This window comes from Bufo bufo, chromosome 2 (assembly GCF_905171765.1).
Source record: "Bufo bufo chromosome 2, aBufBuf1.1, whole genome shotgun sequence".
NCBI lineage: Eukaryota > Metazoa > Chordata > Amphibia > Anura > Bufonidae > Bufo > Bufo bufo.
This window is the reverse complement of record NC_053390.1, coordinates 541,062,175-541,083,521: the sequence shown is the minus strand read 5'-3', so window position 1 is coordinate 541,083,521 and position 21,347 is coordinate 541,062,175. Positions and strand designations below refer to the sequence as shown.

General features: G+C 45.4%; 1 protein-coding gene across 3 annotated transcripts in view; it reads right to left on the bottom strand.

The window, feature by feature from the left end:
- The window catches only part of LOC120991673 (protein regulator of cytokinesis 1-like), a 73,502-nt gene extending 55,076 nt beyond the window's left edge, over positions 1–18,426 (bottom strand). For all 3 annotated transcript variants that reach the window (XR_005776756.1, XM_040420472.1, XM_040420473.1), the window contains exons 1-2: positions 18,297–18,426; positions 865–997 (exon numbers count right to left, since the gene is read on the bottom strand). Coding sequence is in view for 2 of the 3 variants with exons in the window: in XM_040420472.1 (XP_040276406.1) it covers positions 865–997; positions 18,297–18,319 (156 nt within the window). In the remaining variant the exon portion in view is untranslated. The remainder of the gene's footprint in view (positions 1–864; positions 998–18,296) is intronic.
- Between the last annotated feature and the right edge of the window lie 2,921 nt (positions 18,427–21,347).

Genomic DNA, 21,347 nt, shown 5'->3' with positions numbered 1-21,347 from the left:
AAAGGTGCATGATGTAAACTGTAGTGAAGAGATTTCTTACCAGTGACCATTTGTGAGTTATAACCTTCCTTCTGATCCTCAGCTGTGTCATGTGACCAACACTCTCCAAATAACACAGCAACTTATGTGACCAGGAAGCCAGTTACTGTAGTGGACAGGCTTTTGCATAGGGCAGTGATGGCTAACCTCTGGCACTCCACCTCTGGTGAAACTACAACTCCTAGCATGCTCCATTCATTTCTGTGGAGTTCTGAGAACAGCCAAGCAAGTGTGCATCTTGGGAGTCGCAGTTTTACCACAGCTGGAGTGCCGGAGGTTAGCCATCATAGGTAGGGATGAGCGCTACGTAGAGTATTAGAATGTATTGGCTCAGTTGAGCCGAATTTACTACTACTTCGTGAGACTTCACGTAATAATTTCATAAATTGATTTCTACTGTAAAAAACCATTTCCCCAAACTCTGGTTCGGTTCCGGAGGTACCACAGTAATGACCTCGGCTTATCAGAGCCAATACATTCTAATACTGTACGGAGCGCTCGCTCAGTACAGTATTGAAACAAAGTTTTATGCGAATCGACTTTGGATGTTTTATCTGAAGTCGATTTGCTCATCCCTAATCACAGGCATAGGGCATTCCCCTATGAGTCAGAGTTGGGAATCTCTACAAAAAGTGGCTCCTGCTCATCTAGACCTTATGTTACAAGGTTGCTCTATCTTCTGAATGGATACCATGCAATTACCTCTTGCAATAATGACTGACATTAGGTTGATTGAGAAGCTAGAGGCGCAGATATCAGCCGAATGCCAGACGACAAGAGGCCACCCATAATATAAGAAAATGCAAGGCAGTAAAAGCCATTCACCTCCATGTGCTTTCGCACTTCTTCAATCCTCTGCAAACGCATCTCTTCTTTGATACCTAATCCATCCCATATGTCCATAAGAGTTGCTAGGGCTTGGTTTGTGCTGGAGATGATCGAGGAAGCCAAGACCTCACTAGATTGTGGAGAAAAAAGTAATTTAGGATCAAAACAAAATATATCAAATATAAAAATAAACTCATTAAAGTATTTACCAACTACTCCGAGGATAGGTAATAAATACTGACAACTAGGACCACCAGTGATCCTGAGAACCAGGAACCCCAGGTCCCCTCTGAGTGCAGTAGTAGTGCGCCACTCTTATCACTGCTCCATTCTGTGGGACTGATGGTGCAGAACCCCTTTAACTGCTCTTTCATTTAACTGATGATCTATCCTCTGGATAGATCATCAGCTTCTGATCTGCGGGGGTCCGACACCTCCGCCGATCAGCTGTTTGAGAAGGCAGCAGCGCCGCGGCCTTCTCACTGTTTACCGCCGGCCCACTGACGTCACGAGTAGCATCAACTAGCGTGGGCGGGGCTAAGCTCTGTTCACTTGAATGGAGCTTAGCCCCGCCCATGCTAGTTGATACTAGTCGTGACGTCAGTGGGCCGGCAGTAAACAGTGAGAAGGCCGCGGCGCTGCTGGAGCGCCGCTGCCTTCTCAAACAGCTAATCGATCAGAAGCTGATGATCTATCCAGAGGATAGATCATCAGTTAAATGAAAGTGCAGAACCCCTTTAACAGCTATGGACATCTTTGGTGGCAATTTTTTTATCAATGCATTCTGCTCATTTTGGACATTTAGTCTTTATAAAAAAATTGTAACTGTTTTTACTTCATATCTTTTACTTTATCTGCAGACTGTTGGTCACTGCTTTACAGTAAATCCATCAGAGAGGCACTCTGACAGCTTGAGCTGTAGCCCTTCTCTGTACTTTCCTAAAGGGTTTACGCAGCCAGATTATCTGGAATGAACGTTCATACAAAATGACTACCCACAAACCATCGTAATAGTATGGCGCTCGATCAGTAGAGTCCTGGCTGACCCCTTGCTGTATCCGCTGGCATAGCTGAAAACGCAGATGCCAGCAGATTGAGCCCTTAGATGGTGTGCTCAATGCAGCATTTAAGAGGCTTTCAGAAGGAGGGAGCTCCCTCTGTCTTTCCATGGGCCCCCTGCGATGACAGGGGCAGATGGTTGCCGCAGAGGCCTATAAGTGTACAAAATAAATGTGTATGAGCTGTAAGGAGTTCAGTGTTAAAAGGCTACAGATAGAACTGCTCTGACAGACTTCTGGCGGGAGAACAGCCAATTTTTTTTATCACAGTAAGGCTAGTTTCACACTAGCGGCAGGCTGTTCTGGCGGGTGATCAGCCTGCCGGATCCGTGCTGCCAGAGGTCCATTCCGGCTCCATTGACTATAATGGGGCGGGCCGGAGTTCCTGAGGCAGCACGGTAAACAAGCATCTTTGCCGTGCTGCCTCCGAAACACCCCCATTATAGTCAATGGGGCCGGAGAGGACCTCCGGCAGCACGGATTCGGCAGGCTGATCACCCACCAGAACAGCCTGCCGCTAGTGTGAAACTAGCCTTTCTGTGATAAAAAAAATTGTCTGTAGATACACCAAAAGTTAAAAATATCTACTGAAAAATGAGCAGATTAGCCCCAAAGGTGTTGTCAATTTAAATGCTAACTGGGTGTTACTGTTGTCTTTATCAAAAGAGGGTGTCCTTATACAGTCAGACACTAGCAGCAATGACTGGACAGCGTCCGGCGGTGCAAGGAGACACCCCCCAATGGTAACATCCAGTTGTCAATTTATTTACTATTTTCTAGTAGGAAAAGCAGAGAAAAAATACAAGGCAGTTATTTGAAGAAGTCAAGTAGACCTGTCAACCCCCCTGTAATCTACACATTGAACATGGTGACTGATTTGCAGGCAGCAAGTTATAGCGCAGCCTCTTGTATGTTCTCTGCCTGTAATCTCAGCTGACTCACACGTGAAGAGACGGTTGCCGGATACAAGTGAGTGAGCGGTCACACGTACTTATTATGACCACATGCTAAGTTATATAGCATGTTTCCTGCACGCTACATGGGGCATAGTAACTTGCTCTAGTGAGAGAACTTAAAGCGAACCTGTCACCATGATTTTGCGCATAGAGCTGGGGACATGGGCTGCTAGATGGCCACTAGCTCATCTGCAGTACCCAGGTCCCACAGCTCTCCGCGCTTTTATTGTGTTAAAAAACTGTTTTGAGTGATATGCAAATTACGTGATACGAGTCCTGTAGCCGGAGATGAGTCAAGCGTCAAGGAGCCCAGCACCGCCCCGCGTCCTCCGAATATCCTCCTTGCCGGCTGACGTCAGAGCTGGAGCGCCGAAATCTCGCGATGCGCGAGCTGGCGCATGCGTAGTTCGTTCCCTGTGCTGATGCCAGCACAGGGAATGAACATGATGCCGACACTGCGCATGCGCTAGCTCGCGCATCGCGAGATTTCGGCGCTCCAGCTCTGTGACGTCAGCCGGCAAGGAGGAGAATCGGAGGACGCGGGGCGGTGCTGGGCTCCTTGACGCTTGACTCATCTCCGGCTACAGGACTCATATCACGTAATTTGCATATCACTCAAAACTGTTTTTTAACACAATAAAAGCGCGGAGAGCTGTGGGACCTGGGTACTGCAGATGAGCTAGCGGCCATCTAGCAGCCCATGTCCCCAGCTCTATGCGCAAAATCATGGTGACAGGTTCGCTTTAACCCCTTAGTAACCAGCCTGTTGTGGGCCTTGCTGACGAAGCGTTTTTCTTCCTCTTATCGTCGCGTTCCAAGAGCTATAACTTATTTTTCCGTCTATATAGCTTTATGAGGGCTTTTTTTTTGCGGGACAAGTTGTAGTTTTTAACGGCGCCATTTTGGGGTACACAACTTTCTGATTAACTTTTATTAACTCTTTCTGGGAGGGAGATGGGAAAAAACAGCAATACTACCACTGCGTTTTTATATTATAAATTTTACGGCATTAATTTTTCGGTATAAAGAACATGTCTTTATTCTCTGGGTCAGTAAGGTTACAGTTATACCAAAGACAGTTTTTTTTACGTTTTACAGCTTTTTTGCAATAAACCCCCCCACCCACTTTTTTTTTTTTTTTTAAAGAAATATTTTTTTTTTCTATTGCCGCTTCCCAAGACCCATAACTTTAAAATTTTTCTTTCTATAGAGTTGTGTGAAGGCTTGAATTCCGCAGCACGACGTATTTTTCATTAGTATAATTTGGGAGTAAATGGCGCTTTTTGATCACTTGTTATTAGGTTTTTTCGGTGGCAACTAAAAACAAATTAGCAATTCTGTCTTTTTTTTTTCACGGAGTTCACCATAGGTGATAATTTATGTAGTCCGGGTCGTTGCGGACGTGGCAATACCAAACATATGGGGGAGATTTTTTTTTGTTGCAATTATTTTCATTGAAAAGCGTATTTTCAATGGAAAAAAAAAGTGTAATTTGTTAAATTTAATAAATGTGTGTTTTTTTTTTTTAACCACTTAATAGTCCCACAAGGGGACTATAACGGACAGTAATTTGAATGCTTTTAAAATGCAATGCGTTATCCCTATAGTGCATTGCATTTTGCTATTGCTATTCTAAGGCTTGTCTGGGGCCTACATCAGAACCCTGCCAGCCTTCACACACATCGGCACTCCACGATCGCATTTGCGGGGTGCCGATGGGAGACAGAGGGAGTCAGCACTTTACATGCCAAGGGCATATAAAGTGTTAAACAGCCCGGATCAGCACTCCTGCAGGTCCGGGCTCTTAGAGCAAAGCCGCGGTCCTGGGGCGGGGCTGACTGATTCACGCGCATAACAAAACACAAGGTGCATATTAAAATATATAACACTATATAACGACTATATAAACTGACTATGGTCTCTGCTGCACTGGGTCCCTATGTCAGCCTCATGCCCGCCCCTCATGTCAGCCTCATGCCCGCCCCTCATGTCTGTGTAAGATGTCAAAAAAATAGGCACCCCATAAGAATAAACTAATATCTATATAATTTCTAGCTTCAACAATCCACAAGTATGACTGTATTATATTAAATTCATGACATTGCTATTAACCACCAGTAGATGGCAGCAGAGCGAAAGCTTGAATAGCAGAGCTACAAACAGCAAAGGGGAACTGAATAACGCAGATCTTGGTTTATGGGAGGACAGGATTTACTGCTACATTTCCTGTATCCCCATACTGAAGGTCATGTGTTTGTTCATTCCAGGTAAGGGAACACAAATTCAGAGCCATAAATAGGCTAAAATGATGTAAAACACATTCCTATAATCAGCTAAGGCTGCTGGTGATGCAGTGTGAGTATATCAAATATGCACAAGTGCTAGTGAAGTACAATGAGGTTTCACATGGTACTAATATGTAGTGACTGATTACTATAGAAGCTGATGTCACTCTATGATATTATACTGCACTATTGGTTTACTGTGATGCAGATTAAATAATCCAAGAGCAACTCTCATGTTAATGGTTTAATATCTTATAGGAAAGTTATACCTGTTATTGACAATGTATTATTGAATATAGAGATGTGTATTAATATAGGAGGACAGGATTTACTGCTACATTTCCTGTATCCCCATACTGAAGGTCATGTGTTTGTTCATTCCAGAACATGTTCAATAAAATCACTTCTGTCTTCACCCAGCCTGCTCCCTTCGCACGTTGGAATTATTGACCATTAGGGGTGCACCGAAATTCCGGCAGCCGAAAATATCGGCCGAAAATGTACCTAATCCATTTCGGCCGATATTGTTACATATCGGCCGAAAATATGGGGTGTGGGATTTGTCACCCACCAAGTAGCTCACCATCTGCGGGCGGGCGGTTTACTTTAAGTCACTGCATCTTTATTTTACCTTACAATCGTGACGCTCCAGTAACAACTCTGCAGGCAGAGCGGAGGGTGGCGTAACGTCACTTACTCACGTGACGCGCCTGCTCCGCCTCCTTCATTCATAAAGTGGGCGGAGCAGGTGCGTCACGTGAGTAAGTGACGTTACGGCGCCCTCCGCTCTGCCTGCACAGTTGTTACTGGAGCGTCACGATTGTAAGGTAAAATAAAGATGCAGTGAGAGTGATTAGTCTGCTGTGAGCAGCAGGGCCGGGGCTGTTATGGGTAGGGGGATCGGTCTATGGCACTGCTATGGGGAGGGGGGGATCTGTGCACTGTTCTGCCCATAACAGTGCACATATCCCCCCCTCCATAACAGCGCCACCCACAGATCCCCCTCTCCATAACAGAGCCACCCACAGATCACCCCCTCCATAACAGAGCCACCCACAGATCCCCCTCTCCATAACAGCGCCACCCACAGATCCCCCCCTCCATATATAATATGATTTATTAAATTCATGAAAAAGAATTATTAATAAAATCATTAAAAAAAAAAGTATTTTAAAAGTATTTGGGCAAAAAGGCAGTTTCGGTTTCCGGTCAAGGGCATCCAGAATTTTCGGTTTCGGACCAGAATTTTCATTTCGGTGCACCCCTATTGACCATACTTTCAGCATATGTGCAACATCTGCCCCTCATGTCTGCCAGGTCAGCCATCAACCCCTAGTGCAAATAAAAAATAAAAAAAAAACACTTACCTCTCCTGCTCCTGGTCACCATGGCGATCCTCTTCATTCTGTTGTCGGCTGGCTGTGTATAGCGGCGCACAGTGTGAGGTCACAGAGCGACCTCACGCTGTGCGCAGCCCTGCACAGCCGATAGCCGAGGACCAGGAAGTGGCGAGTACAGATCCTTCACCGCTTCCTGGTCCTTCTGTACTAATGAAGCGCTTCCATAATGGAAGCGCTTCATTAGTACAGAGTTAAAGACTGCCCTGATCACCGCAGCCCGGCGGTTGGGGACCGCTGCTCCATGGAACTCCCTGCTCCAGGTTCTCTAGTGACAACCACCACTTCAGTGTCTGACAAGTCTGGGCTGATAGCACTATACTGCTTTCCAGGTCCTCCATTTCTCCTGACCAGTTCCCCAAAATTTCCTCTTGGAGGGCTCTGTAATGGATCTGAGCCCATTGAACTGCTGGTATACAGGCGGTCAGAGTTCCCAGTACTGACACCCCCTTCCTTATGGATACACGGATTGTTTATCAGGGTGTGAACCACTGACCTTATTTTATGAATCTTTTCTGAGGTTAGGAAGTGTGGCGAAACCAACCTTGGCACTGGGTTTTGGAGAGGCCTGTTTACCAGCCTCTTGCCTCAGGATTATGGCCCATACTAACTTTAAAGGAGAAGACAGACACAGCTTAAATCTGTCTTTGGAATGGTATTTTGTTATGTGAGGGTACCCAGATAGCTAATTTTATTGTATTCGTGTATTCTGAGTGCCATTCACCTAATGATATGCACTCAGACTTTAGCTATCTGCGGCTATGTTAAATGTCTGTGTTTGCTGTGGGGGTGTGACATTGGGTGTTTGGGTGCTTATTTCTGTCCTGTTGTCTCCACATGTGTATTGGCGATTTCCCTTTGTCCTGAGAGATAATTGAATTGCTCCTCGGGTGTCTCCAGGGCAGAGGGGAGGAAACCATGATGCATTGTGGGGATGTGTTGTGTCTGTGTATCCTGAGTGCTACGTATCTGTCCTGTGTCACAGTCTTCCTTCTGGTCCCCTAGGGGCATGTACACCAGATGGGGACCTGCATAAATACGGGCGGGTAGCCCTCAATAAAGTGTTCCTGTTTTATACCTTCATGAAGTCTTGGCTCATGTTTGGGGGATGGAATAACTACACTCTTGGGGATTGCTATATCACAATACTCCCCTGAGTATAAGCTCTTGTAAGAGCTTGCTCCTGGTTCCTGTCTCTGGATTTAGGAGAGGTTCACCCACTGGAGCCTTGTCGTTGGTCCAGGGTGGGTAGGAGACGGCGAGACCTCCACCAAGCTTCGGCGGTTCGTGGGGTCTGCAGTGCTGACTGTGTCAAGTGGAGTGCTTGGAGTCCTCTGGAAGGCATCCATCGACGGAGGTACCCAGTCGGGGTGCTAGGCGTTCCGTTACAGGAAGGATCTCTGAGACACTGAATCCAGTAAGATTCCCAGGAACTGTTGTTTCTTTTCTGGAATCAGTCTCGATTTTTCTCTGTTTAGGATCCAGCCCAGGGTTGTCATGATTTCTACCACCTGCTGGACCTGAAATAAGCATCTCTGGTAAGACAGTGCGACAATCAGAAAGTCGTCCAAGTATGGGATAAACAGAATATCCATTTCCCTGATATGGGCTGCCATCTCAGAGATTAATTTTGTAAAAATCCTTGGCGCCATCGAGATTCCGAAAGGTAATACCTGGAATTGAAAATGCTTCAGCTCCCCCTGGAATCTTAAGGCCACTCTGAGATACTTCTGGTGCCCTGAAAAAAATCGGAAGGTGATAGTAGGCATCTTTGATGTCTAAAACTGCCATAAAACAGTCCTTTTAAAGAAGCTAAATTACTGTCTTTATAGTCTCCATTTTGAAGCGTTGGTATAACAGGTATTTGTTTAGAGACTTCAAGTTTATGATGGTCCTGTATTTTCCACTTGGTTTTCTTACTAAAAACAGAGTAGAATAATATCCTGCGCCCCTTTCTTCTTCCGGACACTGAATAAGTGCACCTTTTTGAATGAGCTTTGAAACCTCCTCTTCTAAGGCAGTCTGAGTTGAATGATCTACTCACGTAATTTTGAATCGTTTCGGAGGGAACTTTTTGAACTCTAGCCTGAATCCCTCTTCTAATGGACCAGGCTGGGAGAAAAGATTGTAATCTTCCTCCCACCCTGGCGTCATTGGGAGCTGTCTTTCTTAGAGGGGGACCCTGGATTGATTTTTGAACAGGAGCCCTTTGTACCTGGAGAATTTCCATCTGTCACTCCTATTTGCTGGACTCCTATTCCTATTTCCTCTGCCTCTCTGGGAGAAAAACGTTCCTGCTTACGAAATATGTCATCCGAGGAGGACTCAAACAAATATTTCCCCCCACAAGGGATACCACAATCGATTTTTTGAGGCCACATCTCCTGACCAATTCTTCAGCCAAATAGTCCTACGAGCAGAATTAGCCATGGATGAAGCCCTAGCGGACAACCTAACTGCATCCGCAGAGGCGTCTGCCAAAAAAATCGGCTGCTTTTCCAATAGCCTTGACCGATTCTAATAATTTATCTCTAGGAGTCTTATCCCGGATCTGCGTCTCCAGCCGTTTCATCCACAATTTTTGTGCCCTAGCCGTACAGGTGAAAGCTATATTAGGTTTAAAGGATGCACCTATGGATTCCCATGTTCTCCTTAAAAAGGTGTCAGCCTTTCTGTCCATCGGATCCTTAAGATTGCCCAAATCATCAAAGGGTAGGGATGACCTTCGAGACACTTTAGCTATGGGCACATCAATTTTGGGGGCCCTATCCCATAGAGAACATTCACCCTCTTCAAACGGATATTTTCTTTTGATTACTGATGGGATAAAGCTTCTTTTATCCGGATGTTTCCACTCTCTAATCATCATAGTCTCTACATTCTTGTGGATAAAAAAAAAGGCTTTTCTTTTCTTAGTCTGCAGGCCCCCAAACATGATATCCTGAATCGAGCGAACCTCTTTTGTATCTTCAAGATTCATAGTTGACCTCACTGCCTTGATTAATTGATCTACTTCCTGAACAGGAAAAAAAAGGTCTACCACTGCATTCCTCATCTGAAGAGGATGTAACGGACTCCCTTTCACCGCTTTCAAGTCCGTCCTCTGAACTAGAGGGGTCAGAATTTCCAATTGAAAAAGATGTGTTATCTTTGGCGCTCTTTACTTGACATAAGAGTTAACTCTTCTCTAATAATTTTCTTCATACATTTGACCATACTAGGGGATTCTTCCGCTATGGTACTCTCAATACACCCTTTACATAGGGGCTTAGTGTATGAAGTATCTAGTTTAGCCTTACAGATACCACATTCCTTATGATGTATTTTCGCAGTAGCTTTTTTGGGGGTTTCTCAGTTACACCCTGGATATTTAAACAAACAAAAAATCAGGATCTCTAGAGAAAGAAGTTAAATGTAGATCACTTACATTTCTTCAGGCCCATACCCATTCCTACCATAGGTGCAGGGGTAACTGGGTCCTTAGGGTTTTCTCCAGAACTCTCCATGTTGGAAATATCCCAATAGCTCTGGATCTGAAAGACCCCAGCAAAGATCACAGGGGAGACTGGCTGGATACTGGCTTTATCTTCAGAAACTGCACACGAAACGCCAGGCAGAAGCCTATGTGCCGCTCTGGACGCTCTGCGCTCCTTCCTTTTCAAATTTGCCGCCTTTCCCTTAAGCTCCGCCCCTTCTATGCGTCACTGGATCTTTCACTTCCTTGCTGTTTCCTCTGCCCTGTGCTCGCGCCGCGCATGTCCTCGTGCGGGATGCCCGATCTTGTTCAGGTACAGAGCGGGGAGGGTTGAAGTGAGAGTAGAGAGGACTTCAGTACCCGGTATTTAGCCGTCCGTCTCCTCTCCAAGGTGTGTGGAGCGGGGTCACCCGGGATCACCTTCTCCAGCCAGCCTGCAATGTTAAAAGGGAGAAACTACTCCCTAACGAAAATAACAAACACCTGTAGGTTGTCCTCCTAGGACAGGAAACCACTGAGGAGGAGGGGCGTCTGCGAAGATTTATACCTGTGGGTTTCCTGTCCTGGGAGGTGGATCCCTCTCTCCTGGTGCTGTCATAGGACGAAGTGATAAAATGCATATGGGTGGTCACTAAGGGGTTAAAGAGACCTTTAACCTCTTAAGGACACAGGGCGTATTTCCACACGGTGATCGGAACAAGGTGCCTGCTCAAATCAGCAGGCACCTTGGCTAAATGTGAGGGGGGGGGGTCCTGTGACCTGCGGTTTGCGGCTTTTACCTTGCCATTGGGTCCCCATGTGGCTGTAAGGGGGACCCGATGGCATGGAATGCAGCGATATGCCTTCCCTAGGCATTGGCGCTGCCTTCCGGTGCCGAGCCTTTGAAATCCAGCCCCCTGGATCTCACAGGCCGGAAGCTGTATGAGTAATACACACAGTATTACTCATACTGCCAATGCATTCCAATACAGAAATATTGGAATGCATTGTAAAAGGGATTAGACCCCCAAAAGTTGACGTCCCAAAGTGGGACAAAAAATAAAAGTAAAAAAAAAAAAAAATTTAAAAATAAAGTCCCCCCCCCCCCCCAAAAAAAAATAATTAAAAGTTTCAAGTAAAAATAAACAAACGTCATTTTCCCCAAATAAAGTAAAAAAAATAAGAGAAGTTGACATATTAGGTATCGACGCGTCCGTATCGACCAGCTCTATAAACATATCACATGACCTAACCCCTCAGATGAACACCGTAAAAAATAAAAACTGTGCTAAATAAACCATTTTTTTGTCACCTTACATCACAAAAAGTACAACAGTAAGCGATCAAAAAGGCGTATGCGCACCAAAATAGCACCTAACAGTCACCTCATCCCGAAAAAATTAGACCCTACCTAAGACAAAAAAAATTAAAAAAACTGGCTCAGAATATGGAGACACTAAAACATCATTTTTTTGTTTAAAAAAAGCTGTGTAAAACGGTCCGTATCAACTGGCTCTATAAAAATATCACATGACCTAACCCCTCAGGTGAACACCGTAAAAAAAAAAAAAAAAAAACTTTTTTGTCACCTTGCATCACAAAAAGTCATACACACCCCAAAATAGTGGCAAACAGTCATCTCATCCCGCAAAAATCATACCCTACCCAAGATAATTGCCCAAAAACTGAAAACTATGGCTCTCAGACTATGGAGACACTAAAACATTATTTATTTTTTTTGTTTCAAAAATGAAATTATTATGTAAAACTTACATAAATAAAAAAAAAAGTATACATATTAGGTATCGCCGCGTCCGTGACAACCTGCTCTATAAAAATACCACATGATCTAACCTGTCAGAGGAATGTTGTAAATAAAAAAAAACTGTGCCAAAACAGCTATTTCTTGTTACCTTGCCTCACAAAAAGTGTAATAGAGCAACCAAAAGTCATATGTACCCTAAACTAGTACCAACAAAACTTCCACCCTATCCCGTATTTTTTAAAATGGGGTCACTTTTTTTGGAGTTTCTACTCTAGGGGTGCATCAGGGGGGCTTCAAATGGGACATGGTGTCAAAAAAACAGTCCTGCAAAATCTGCCTTCCAAAAACCGTATGGCATTCCTTTCCTTCTGCGCCCTGCTGTGTGCCCGTACAACAGTTTACGACCACATATGGGGTGTTTCTGTAAACTACAGAATCAGGGCCATAAATATTGAGTTTTGTTTGGCTGCTAACCCTTGCTTTGTAACTGGAAAAAAAAAAAAAAAAAATGGAAAATCTGCCAAAAAAGTGAAATTTTGAAATTGTATCTCTATTTTCCATTAATTCTTGTGGAACACCTAAAGGGTTAACGACGTTTGTAAAATCAGTTTTGAATACCTTGAGGGGTGTAGTTTCTAGAATGGGGTCATTTTTGGGTGGTTTTATTATGTAAGCCTCACAAAGTGACTTCAGACCTGAACTGGTCCTTAAAAAGTTGTTTTTTGAAAATTTCAGAGAAATTTCAAGATTTACTTCTCAACTTCTAAGCCTTGTAACGTCGCCCAAAAATAAAAAGTCATTCCCAAAATGATCCAAACATAAAGTAGACATAAAGGGAATGTAAAGTAATAACTATTTTTGTAGGTATTACTATGTATTCTAGAAGTAGAGAAATTGAAACTTTGCAAATTTTTTCCAATTTTTGGCAAATTTGGTATTTTTTTTATAAATAAAAAATATATATATATTTTTTTTTTACTTCATTTTACCAGTGTCATGAAGTACAATATGTGACGAAAAAACGATCTCAGAATGGCCTGGATAAGTCAAAGCGTTTTAAAGTTATCACCACTTAACCCCTTTACCTTTAGGTTTTTTGCAAATCTGACCAGTGTCACTTTAAGTGCTGATAACTTTAAAATGCTTTGACTTATCCAGGCCATTCTGAGATAGTTTTTTCGGCACATATTGTACTTCATGACACTGGTAAAATGAAATAAAAAAAATTCATTTTTATTTATAAAAAAAATACCAAATTTACCAAAAATTTGTAAAAAATTGAACATTTCCAAGTTTCAATTTCTCTACTTCTAAAATACATAGTAATACCTTCAAAAATAGTTATTACTTCCCCCATATGTCTACTTCATGTTTGGATCATTTTGGGAATAATATTTTATTTTTTGGGGATGTTACAAGGCTTAGAAGTTTAGAAGCAAATCTTGAAATTTTTCAGAAATTTTCAAAAACCCAATTTTTAGGGACCAGTTCAGGTCTGAAGTCACTTTGCGAGGCTTACATAATAGAAACCACCCCAAAATGACCCCATTCTATAAACTACACCCCTCAAGGTATTAAAAACTGTTTTTACAAACATCGTTGACCCTTTAGGTGTTCCACAAGAATTAATGGAAAAGAGAGATACAATTTCAAAATTTCACTTTTTTGGCAGATTTTCCATTTAAATAATTTTTTTCCAGTTACAAAGCAAGGGTTAACAGCCAAACCAAACTCAATATTTATGGCCCTGATTCTGTAGTTTACAGAAACACCCCATATGTGGTCGTAAACCGCTGTACGGGCACACGGCAGGGCGCAGAATGAAAGGAATGCCATACGGTTTTTGGAAGGCAGGTTTTGCTGGACTGGTTTTTTGACACCATGTCCCATTTGAAGCCCCCCTGATGCACCCCTAGAGTAGAAACTCCAAAAAAGTGGCCCCATTTTAGAAACTACGGGATAGGGTGGCAGTATTGTTGGTACTAGTTTAGGGTACATATGATTTTTGGTTGCTCTATATTACACTTTTCGTGAGGCAAGATAACAAGAAATAGCTGTTTTGGCACAGTTTTTATTTTTTGTTATTTACAACATTCATCTGAGGGGTTAGGTCATGTGATATTTTTATAGAGCCGGTCGATACGGACGCGGCGATACCCAATATGTATACTTTTTTTTATTTATGTAAGTTTTACACAATAATATCATTTAAGAAACCAAAAAAAATCATGTTTTAGTGTCTCCATATTCTGAGAGCCATAGTTTTTTCAGTTTTTGGGCGATTATCTCAGGTAGGGTCTCATGAGGTGACGGGTTAGATTGGTACTATTTTGGTGGGCAAACGCCTTTTTGATCGCTTGCTGTTGTACTTTTTGTGATGTAAGGTGACAAAAAATGGTTTATTTAGCACAGTTTTTATTTTTTACGGTGTTCATCTGAGGGGTTAGGTCATGTGATATGTTTATAGAGCCGGTCGATACGGACGCGGCGATACCCAATATGTATACTTCCCCCATCCACCTATTTTTTACCAATTTTTTTTAAACTTTATTTGGGGAAAATGACGTTATTGTTTATTTTTACTTGAAACTTTAATTTTTTGGGGTGGGAAAACTATTTTTTCAACTTTTTTTTTCACTTTATTTTTTGTCCCACTTTGGGACTTGAACTTTGGGGGGTATATTCCTTTACAATGCATTCCAATACTTCTGTATTGGAATGCATTGGCTGTATGAGTAATACTGTGTGTATTACTCATACAGCTTCCTGCCTGCGAGATCCAGGGGGCTGGATCTCACAGGCTCGTCACCGGAAGGCAGCGCGATGCCTTCCTTAGACATCGCGCTGCCTTCCATGCCATCGGGTCCCCCCTACAGCCGCATGGGGAACCAATTGTACCGCCGACACCCGCCGCAAACGCAGGTAAAAGCCGCAAACAGCAGGTCTGAATTGACCTGCGGTTTGCGGCGATCGCCAACACGGGGGGGTCACATGACCTTCCCTGGCGTTGCGACAGGATGCCGGCTGAATGATTTCAGCCGGCATCCTGTTCGGATTAACCCCTGCGGCGCCGCAATCGCGATTTAAACTTAGGACGTACCGGTACGCCCCGAGTCCTTAAAGAGGACCTTTCACTACTGTACAAACTAAAAACTAACTATATCAGTGGGCAGAGCGGCGCCCAGGGGTCCCCCTGCACTTACTAGTATGTCTGGGCGCCGCTCCGTTCGCCCGGTATAGGCTCCGGTGTCTGCGCTCCCTCTGACTGATTTTTTGTATGAGGCGTGTCCCTTGCTGCAGCGCTGGCCAATCGCAGCGCACAGCTCATAGCCAGGCTATAGCTGTGCGCTGCGATTGGCCAGCGCTGCAGCAAGGGACACGCCTCATACAAAAAAATCAGTCAGAGGGAGCGCAGACACCGGAGCCTATACCGGGCGAAAGGAGCGGCGCCCAGACATACTAGTAAGTGCAGGGGGACCCCTGGGCGCCGCTCTGCCCACTGATATAGTTAGTTTTTAGTTTGTACATTAGTGAAAGGTCCTCTTTAAGGGGTTAAAGTGACACTGGTCAGATTTGCAAAAAATGGCCTGGTCCTTAAGGTGAAAATGAGCCCGGTCCCTAAGGGGTTAAACATGGACTGTGTATCACTACAGCTTGGTTATAACATTTTGTTAACAGTGGGGGTTTGACTGGGAGAACCCCGACATCACAAAAAAGGGACTGTGTTGCAACTCCTTCATAGTGTTACCATACACTCTGGTTGGGGCATGTCTAATACTGAACCCCTGCTTTCTCATCATTTGCTGGGTACCATTGAATGAACCCCATTGATCTCAAATTTGTCATTTTATTTATATAGCGCCTACATATTCTGCAGCACTGTACAGACATTGCCGTCTCTCACATAACTTATTGTTCCCAGTGGTCCCATTTTTTTGAGTGTGGGGGAACTGGAGTACGCGGAGGAAAACCACACAAATACGTGGGGTAACATTATGTTTGCCGACCCTCCTAGAATGTCCGAGAGGATTCACAGATAGGCAGGAAACTCTTGCCGCACCTTCCAGTGAGCTACCCTAAGTGTGTGTGGCACTGTTATGGAAGCCGGGTGCCTGGCTCGGTTACAGCGGCGGTGTTGTTATGGAAGCACTGTGTAAGGCTCCGTTATGGCGGCACTGTTGTGGAATTCCTGTGTATGGCTGTTATGGTGGTAGTGGTCTTATGTTTAGTGTATGTCAGATAAATAAAAAATTGTCTAAACTTGCTATTTATGCATGAACAGCAGTGTGTGTGTGTGTATATATTATGGATCGACCGATATTGATTTTTTAGGGCCGATACCGATAATTTGTGAACTTTCAGGCCGATAATTTATACCGATATTCTGTGAATTTTCATTTTTGAAAAAAAAATCCTACACAAATCTGCTGAGAATGAATATGTTTATTGTTAACGTGTATTTTTTTATTTTTTTTGTAAATCTTTCTTTTTCATTTATACTTAATATTTTGGTGTTTTTTTTTTTTTTTACTAACTTTTAGCCCCCTTAGGGACTAGAACCCTTGTCCTCTTCACCCTGATAGATCTCTATCAGGGTGAATAGGACTTCACACTGTCCCTGCTGCCCTGTGCTCTGTGCACACAGCAGCATGGAGCTTACCATGGCAGCCAGGGCTTCAGGAGCGTCCTGGCTGCCATGGTAACCGATCAGAGCCCCAGGATTACACTGCTGGGGCTCCGATCGGAGGGGACCCTGTGGCCACTGCCACCAATGATTAATACTGGGGGGGCGCCACCAATGTTTTTAATACTGGGGTGGGGGCGCACTGCACCACCAATGAAGATAAATCCCTCATTTATTCATATACAGGAGGCGGGAGCTGGCTGCAGAATCCCATAGCCGGCTCCCGACCTCTATGAGCGGTAGCTGCGATCCGCGGCACCTGAGGGGTTAACTACCGCAGATCGCAGCTACTTGTCATAGAGGTCGGGAGCCGGCTATGTGATTCTGCAGCCAGCTCCCGCCTCCTGTATATGAATTAATGAGAGAGGCATCTTCATTGGTGGCGCAGTGGCCACAGCCCCTCCCCTCCTCTTGTCCTCCCTCCTCTCATTGGCGGCAGCAGCAGCACAGGGGGGAGGGAGACACTGCTTCCTTCTCCCCTGTGCTGCTGAGGGAACACAGAGAGCGCTGAGAGCAGCGCGATCCTTGTTCCCAATACGTTATCGGAAAAATAGATACCGATAACGGGCAAAGTCCTGAATATCGGCAAAACCGATATATATATATATATATATATACACACACACACACACATACATACACACACACCTACATACTCGTGCAAATGACGCCGATACCTGATAGCCGTGCAGCGGCGTGTCCCAGCGGATCGGCATGGGGTCGGGACTTCTGTGCAGCGGCTCCCAAGTCACATGCGGTTGCCTAGCACTGAGAGGAAGTTAAAGCCACTTCCTCCGAGTATTCTGGTGCATCTCCATGGGAAGGATTGCAGCAGGCCAGGTGGGTATTGTTGGGGGGGGAGGGGAATGGGCATATAATAGCGATTCCCAAGCAGTGTGCCACCAGCTGTTGCAAAACTACACTGCCCAGCATTCTGTCCGGGCATGCTGGGAGTTGTAGTTTTGCAACAGCTGGAGGCACGCTGGTTGGGAATCGCTATTATATGGCCATTCTCTCCCTTCATATGCCCATTTCCCTACTTATATTATTAATCCATTGTACAAAGGAAAAGGGTCCCCTCCCCTCCATTGGTGGCAGTGGCAGATTACACTGCTAGGGCTCCGATCGGTTACCATGGCAGCCAGGACCCTACTGAAGCTCCTGGTGGGGCAGTCTCGCGTGAACTGGCCACGCTAGCCCCCCCATCCTGGCGGGGCAGTCTCGCGTGAACTGGCCACGCTAGCCCCCCCATCCTCTAGTGGGGCAGTCTCACGTGAACTGGCCACGCTAGCCCCCCCATCCTCTAGTGGGGCAGTCTCACGTGAACTGGCCACGCTAGCCCCCCCATCCTCTAGTGGGGCAGTCTCACGTGAACTGGCCACGCTAGCCCCCCCATCCTCTAGTGGGGCAGTCTCACGTGAACTGGCCACGCTAGCCTCCCATCCTCTAGTGGGGCAGTCTCGCGTGAACTGGCCACGCTAGCCCCCATCCTCTAGTGGGGCAGTCTCGCGTGAACTGGCCACGCTAGCCCCCATCCTCTAGTGGGGCAGTCTCACATGACATGTACACAGTAGACCCCCCCCCCCCCCCGTGGGGCATGAACTGGATATGCTAGCCCCCCTAGTGGGGCAGTCTCACATGAACTGGATATGCCAGCCTCCTCTAGTAGAGCAGTGGAATACAGTACACGGGAAGGACACGTCCATGCTGCCCATAAGACTGGATTACAGGGCGGTGTTTATATACTGCACCAGGCTGGCATTCCTCCTATCCTGCGGCACGCGGAACTGCTCAGGGAAGGGCTGGCGCCCGGTCCGGTGTCACACCCACCTTTTCCTCCTGTAACGTGACATCCTCGGGCTCCCTCGTCCCCTTACTTGTGTTCTGAACCAGCGCTGTCGGTGCGGCGGGACTGTGAACACCTAGGGCTGAACGGGACACTGTAAATTTTCAAACGTCGCTCCAACGTCTCAGAGAGGACTATGATTGGTTGAGCAAAGGAAGAGGCGGGGCCTTCCGGTTGATAGATCACATGACTTCAGTGTGTGCGCGAAAGACAAAGGGGAGCAGTCACGTGACGGGGTGTGACTGCGTGTGCAGGGGGCGTGGTTTGTTCGCTGTGTGGCGGCGTCCTGGTCTACGTGTGTGCAGAGTATTACTCCTCACTAGTCACTGCATGCCTGACGGTTATCATTTGTGGTGGTTTGGGGGTCAGTTTAAAGTTTTTGAAATGGTGCACAGTAATTATATATGTCACATAAGTGCAATGTTGCGTGGAGATGTGACTTTTACAACTTTTTAAAACCTTGCACTTTCACGGCTGCATTTTTGCTGGATAGGTCATGGATTCAGCAAAAACGCATCCTGCATATAATACAACAGTCTGCATCCCTTCAGAATTAGTGTTGAGCGAACTTTGTGTTTCAAGTTTGGCGTCCAAGTTTTGGGTTATCTAAGAATTCTGTTATGGAGTCCACTACCAGGGACCGTAAGTTAACCCGAACCTTGTACGCCGAACTTGAAACCACAAGTTCGCTCGACACTATTCGGAATGGATATGGTTGTATTATATCCCAAATGAACAACTAAGCACTAAATCCATTAAGTCATTGGGCGCCAGATCCGTTTTATTTAGTGTCGGATCGGTCTTGATCAGTATCCCATGACACACTCAAAAACGCTGCTTGCAGGATTTTTCTGTCCACGATGGGAACGCAACCAAACGGAATGGAATACATTCTGGTGCACTCTGCTCCGCTCAGTACAGTTTTGTCCCCATTCACAATGAATGGGGACAAAACTGAAGCGTTTTCCTCCGGTTTTGAGATCCTGTGACTGATGTAAAAGTAGTCTAAATGAGATTCCGTGTTCTAATCTATAATCCGGACATACTTTTAACTCCACTTCTAAAAGTGTCAAGTTTCACCAATTGTCGTATGTGGGTATCACCTGTGACATTTTTACCCCACAAAACTGGCGTAGCAGATTTGATTAAAGAGGACCTTTCACCACTCCTGACATGTCTGTTTTAATAGCTTCATGTATTCCCCATGTAATAACCATTCTGGAGCATCTATTCTTATGGCTCTATGTTTGTCACGGCTGTCATGGTCTGGTGGTAGTGGACTGTGGCACTTTTGCTGGTGGCAACATGTTGTTAGCATGATTTTACACTTCCCCTTTAAGGCTGGTGTTTGGGTTTATGTACGTGGTTAGGGTGTGCAAGGTGGTGCTGGGTGAGACCTCCTGGCTCTTCTTATGTTGAAGTTGTTAGTGTAACGGATCTCCTGGCACCCCGACTGGGTACCTCCGTTGATGGATGCTCCTAGTGCTTCCCGAGGGCTCCAAGCACTCCACTTAACACCGTAAGTACTGCAGACCCCACTAACCACCGCAGCTTGGTTGGGGTCTCGTCGCCTCCTACCCACCCTGGAGCTACGACAAAGCTCCAGTGGGTGAACCTCTCTTCCTTTAGCGAGCGAAGCAGGAACAAGCTCTTAAAAGAGCTCAGTGATTATAGCCAGCGGAGTATACAGCGTATAGCAATCCCCACTGTAGATATAGCCTTTCCCCCCACACATGAGACGAGGCTCTATGTTGAGGGTAAAACAGGAGCTCTTTAATGGGGCTACATGTAAGCCTTTTATGCCGGTCTTCCAGCAAGGGACACTCCCCCCAGGGACCTTGTGGACGACTGCAACAGTTTATACATTAGCCAATCAGATGCATTTACAGTATAGAAACACTCCCAGCAATTGTACACAAACCCCCCCTCTGCCTGTGATACAATTAGGGTCCATTCACACACCCGTGAGTGTTCTGCGGATCCGCAAAACACAGACAGCGGCAATGTGCGTTCCGCATTTTGCGGACCGCACATTGCCGGCACTAATAGAATAGGACATTGTGTAATGAAGTCAGGCGGCACAGCGTACTGGTTGAGGGGTGCTCGGTTTGTGTGGAGGTAATCCCAAAATCAGAAGAATGAAAGAAAACCGGCACTCCCAAAAATCTTTGCTGGTGATAGATTTATTGGTCACTCATATGACGCGCAGCGTTTCGGCACTCACAGGTGCCTTTTTCAAACAAGAAGTGAGCAGCAGTATGAGTGCTCATACTGCTGCTCACTTCTTGTTTGAAAAAGGCACCTGTGAGTGCCGAAACGCCGTGCGTCATATGAGTGACCAAGAATAGGACGTGTTCTATTTTTTTGCGGAACGGAAGTGCGGACCCGGAAGTGCGGATCCGCAATTCCGTGTCCGGGCTGCACATCGTGGGCATTGCCTGTGACACAATTAACAAAATACAATGGGCTCTGCCTGTGATACAATTAACAAACACAATTAACTTAATCACTCACAGGCAGAAAACACACAGTTTTCCCAAAACACAGATAACACCTCAAAACCCCACATATCCCCATAAATTTATGGGCTCTGATCTGGGTGAACAACATATCCAAAAATCACCCAGATCTGAGCAGGGGTTCCCAAATTCCATGGAAGTCATATTTGACCGACCGCAAGCATGGCTTTCCTGCCCAAAAACAGTTCCACAGATTTAGGCTACTTTCACACTTGCGGCAGAGTGATCCTGCAAGAAGTTCCGTCGTCGGACAGCAAACGGACAGCATTTGTAGACGAATACAGATGCGGATCCATCTTACAAATGCATTGCAAGAACGGATCAGTCTCTCCGGATGTCATCTGGAGAAAAGGATCCGTTATATATATTTTTCACATTTTTACCTGTCTGTGGATGCACAGACCGGAAGGACGGATCCGGCATTGCTGTATTTTTAATGCCGAATCCGGCACTAATACATTTCAATGTAAGTTAATGCCGGATCCGGCATTCCGCCAACTGATTCGGAATTTTGGA